The 3,047-nt window shown below is 46.1% G+C and overlaps 1 protein-coding gene across 1 annotated transcript; it reads left to right on the plus strand.

Annotated features, from left to right (window-relative positions):
- The first annotated feature begins 476 nt into the window (after window positions 1-476).
- On the plus strand, window positions 477-1,584 carry LOC119351945 (transcription factor MYB41-like). The gene is made up of 2 exons (XM_037618710.1): window positions 477-748; window positions 900-1,584. Exons 1-2 carry the CDS (start codon window positions 477-479, stop codon window positions 1,582-1,584), a joined length of 957 nt encoding a protein of 318 aa, XP_037474607.1.
- The last annotated feature ends 1,463 nt before the right edge of the window (window positions 1,585-3,047 follow it).

Consider the following 3,047-nt stretch of genomic DNA (forward strand, 5'->3'; position numbering starts at 1 on the left):
AATAGATCCTGAATTAGAGGTAGTGTACTACACAGACCGACCCCAAGATTAAGCATTCATTTTCTATGCGGCAGCCTGCCTGCCACTTGTTGACAGTGCGTGATCACGTTTTTCCTCCTTGTTGCCTGCCTCGCGACATGCATACACCGTGTGTGAAGTGCAGCATGCAGAATATATCTCCGGAGCAACTACCCTTTTGACTTGCATCGTACACACGATTAGAGTATCCGACATTTACAAACCGTCCAATACTAATGGACAAGACGGAAGAAGAAGAATGGAAGGAAAATTCGTAACTTCTGCGGCACCTCTCGCGCGTGCTCTATCAATCTGTCATGGACTACGACCACCGAATTGACTGTGTCCTCTATATATACCTGACGAAGAGAGGACACAAACATAGCTTGTGAGTTCTGACTTCTCACAACCCCATCCATCACAGCGACTACTCGATAGTCGTCGAGGAAATCGATCTGATGGGGAGGTCGCCGTGCTGCTCCCACGACGCCGGCGTGAAGAAAGGGCCGTGGACGGAGGAGGAGGACAAGACGCTGGTGGAGCACATCCAAAAGCGCGGCGGGAACGTCGGTAGCTGGCGCGGTCTGCCCAAGGCCGCCGGGCTCAACCGCTGCGGCAAGAGCTGCCGCCTCCGGTGGACCAACTACCTCCGCCCCGACATCAAGCGCGGCAACTTCTCCGACGAGGAGGAGCGCCTCATCATCACCCTCCACGCCGGCCTCGGCAACAAGTACGTAGTTCACGTCAAGTCCAAGTACTCCACACACATAGCTTAGCCGCCATGCGCCATGCATGGACTGTCAATTTCCTCTAGCTGGACCTTTTGCCATAGTTGTTAGTCTGGAAGTGACTGACATGGATAAATTATTGTTGTACGTTAGGTGGGCGACGATCGCGACGCACCTGGAGGGCCGTACGGATAACGAGATCAAGAACTACTGGAACACGCACATCCGCAAGAAGCTCCTGCGCATGGGCGTCGACCCAGTGACGCACCAGCAGCTGCCACCCGACCAGAGTCACCACCACCTCAACGCCACCTCCATCGCCCACCACCCCGGGGCGCTCCTCTGGGCTGCGGCGGCCGCGAGCCTCGGCAGCCTGGACACCGGCGCCCTCATGCAGGCGCAGCTTCTACAACAGCTTCTCCAGGCCATCGGATCCAACAATGGCACCAGCGGCCTCATCGCCAACCTAGCTGCAGCAAACGCAATGTTGAACTCAAGCGGTAGCATGATTCCGAATCTCTTGCTGGACCAGATGAACTGCCTGCAGCCGGGTTACCTCTGCAACACCTCCAATTTTGCAGAGCAGCACGTGGTGCAGCAGCAGCTGACCAATGATGCCTCTCCAGGAACAAGCTCCTTTGCAGCAGCGGAACAGGCTGATCAGCTCTGCAATACCACAGCTTCATTTGCATCGCATGATGTTGCATCTGCGGGTGACTGGTCGCCCGCGCAGGAGTTCGCTGGCTTGCTGGAGCCCATGATGGAGGTGCCCGATCTGTGCTCTCTGGAAAGTGATTCTTTCTGGAAGGACATACTGGACGACAGCTACCTTTTGTAGATTCCTCGCTGAAACAAATATGTTGTGTATGACAGTTTTGTACAGTGCTAGATCCATCATAGAGATGTAAATGAGATCATAAAATATGCGTTGATTTGTTTATGTGTTGATTGTATTTCTTCCAGTAGATTTGTCAGTCAAGTTGAAAGGTTGTCAATTGCTGATTTAATGTGACTCGTGCTCCTTATCAGTTAAGATGTTGCCACTAATTAAGATGAAAGACAACTGAAACACTTTTGTCGCAATGACCGTGGTGCTTATTAGATAGAATTTGATAACGGTTGGAGCTTAGCAATAGATACTGCAATGGAATGTTATACTAGTTTACACAGCCCATGTTAGCTAATACACGAACGGAGCTAAGGTGCCATAAAAAGCTAAGTAGATTTCATTTTCAATGTTTTTTTTCAGGGAACCGGCAGGAACACTACCTTTCCATAATAAGAAAAGGAGGATTTATGTATAGAGGTGACTAGTTTTTTAACAGAGCTAACCGGAACCCTATGTTTCCAGTAATGTATTCACCTTGCATACAGTTTCTTGTAAATACGTTTGTAGCCTTGTAGGGAATGGTTTTAAGTGGTGATGTAGATAAATTACTATTATATATATGAAATAGAAAAACCACCTTTTGCAAAGACTTGTTTCTGGATTAAAATTTGGTTCATGCCGTTTTTTTTCCTGCCGTAGTTTCCTAAAAACAGTTCCACTAAGAATCATATAATTTTTAGCAACTTAATTGACGATTTTGAAGCCAGATTTAGCACAATACCATTTTGAATAGAACAAGACTTAATTATTGGACAATGTTTTACATGATGGCCACAGTCAACATGACATGGCGCATCTGGTTGGACAACCACTAAATGTGTTTGGAAACATAACAAAGAATTAATCGTGCTATATCCATTCACTCAAAAAAATGTGCTAAATCCATTGTAGTGACTTTACACGAAAATAAAACATGCTTCAGCATGTTGCTTTGTAAAAAATATTAGATTCATTTTGTTGAACAATTTGCACCCTAGCACAAAATATTGAACTACAAAAACAATTAATGAATAGCAACATATATATGTAGAGAGGACTAAATTAGAAAAATTTGCAGTCCCAACCGATGTAATAGGAAAGCTCGAATATTAATTAATGGTGATCTAATGATCTATCAGACTTGCATTTTATGGACGTAGCACCATCCCATAGATGCATCGTCCTGTTTCTCTCGGATACCTGGGGTAGGAAGTTGTTTGTGCAGTCTTGAAAGGTGATGGAGCTTGGACTTCAAAAGAAATGTGATGGAGCTAGCTCAAGCACCATTAGACCGACACGTGGCCTTCTAGAGCCGAGACGGAAGTCTGGACAAAGAGTTTTACCTCCGATCATTCAACATCATTGATTAAACCTAATGATTAGATGTGCTAAGTATAAAGAAGTGATGCCTCGGGATTCAAAAAAAAGTGATG

Source organism: Triticum dicoccoides, chromosome 2A, assembly GCF_002162155.2.
Source record: "Triticum dicoccoides isolate Atlit2015 ecotype Zavitan chromosome 2A, WEW_v2.0, whole genome shotgun sequence".
Taxonomy (NCBI): domain Eukaryota; kingdom Viridiplantae; phylum Streptophyta; class Magnoliopsida; order Poales; family Poaceae; genus Triticum; species Triticum dicoccoides.

Excerpts from the sequence above, each read along its gene's own strand:
- LOC119351945 (XM_037618710.1), top strand. The coding sequence starts at position 477 with ATGGGGAGGTCGCCGTGCTGCTCCCACGACGCCGGCGTGAAGAAAGGG. Across the intron at positions 749-899 it reads CACGCCGGCCTCGGCAACAA|GTGGGCGACGATCGCGACGC; the intron begins GTACGTAGTTCA and ends GTTGTACGTTAG.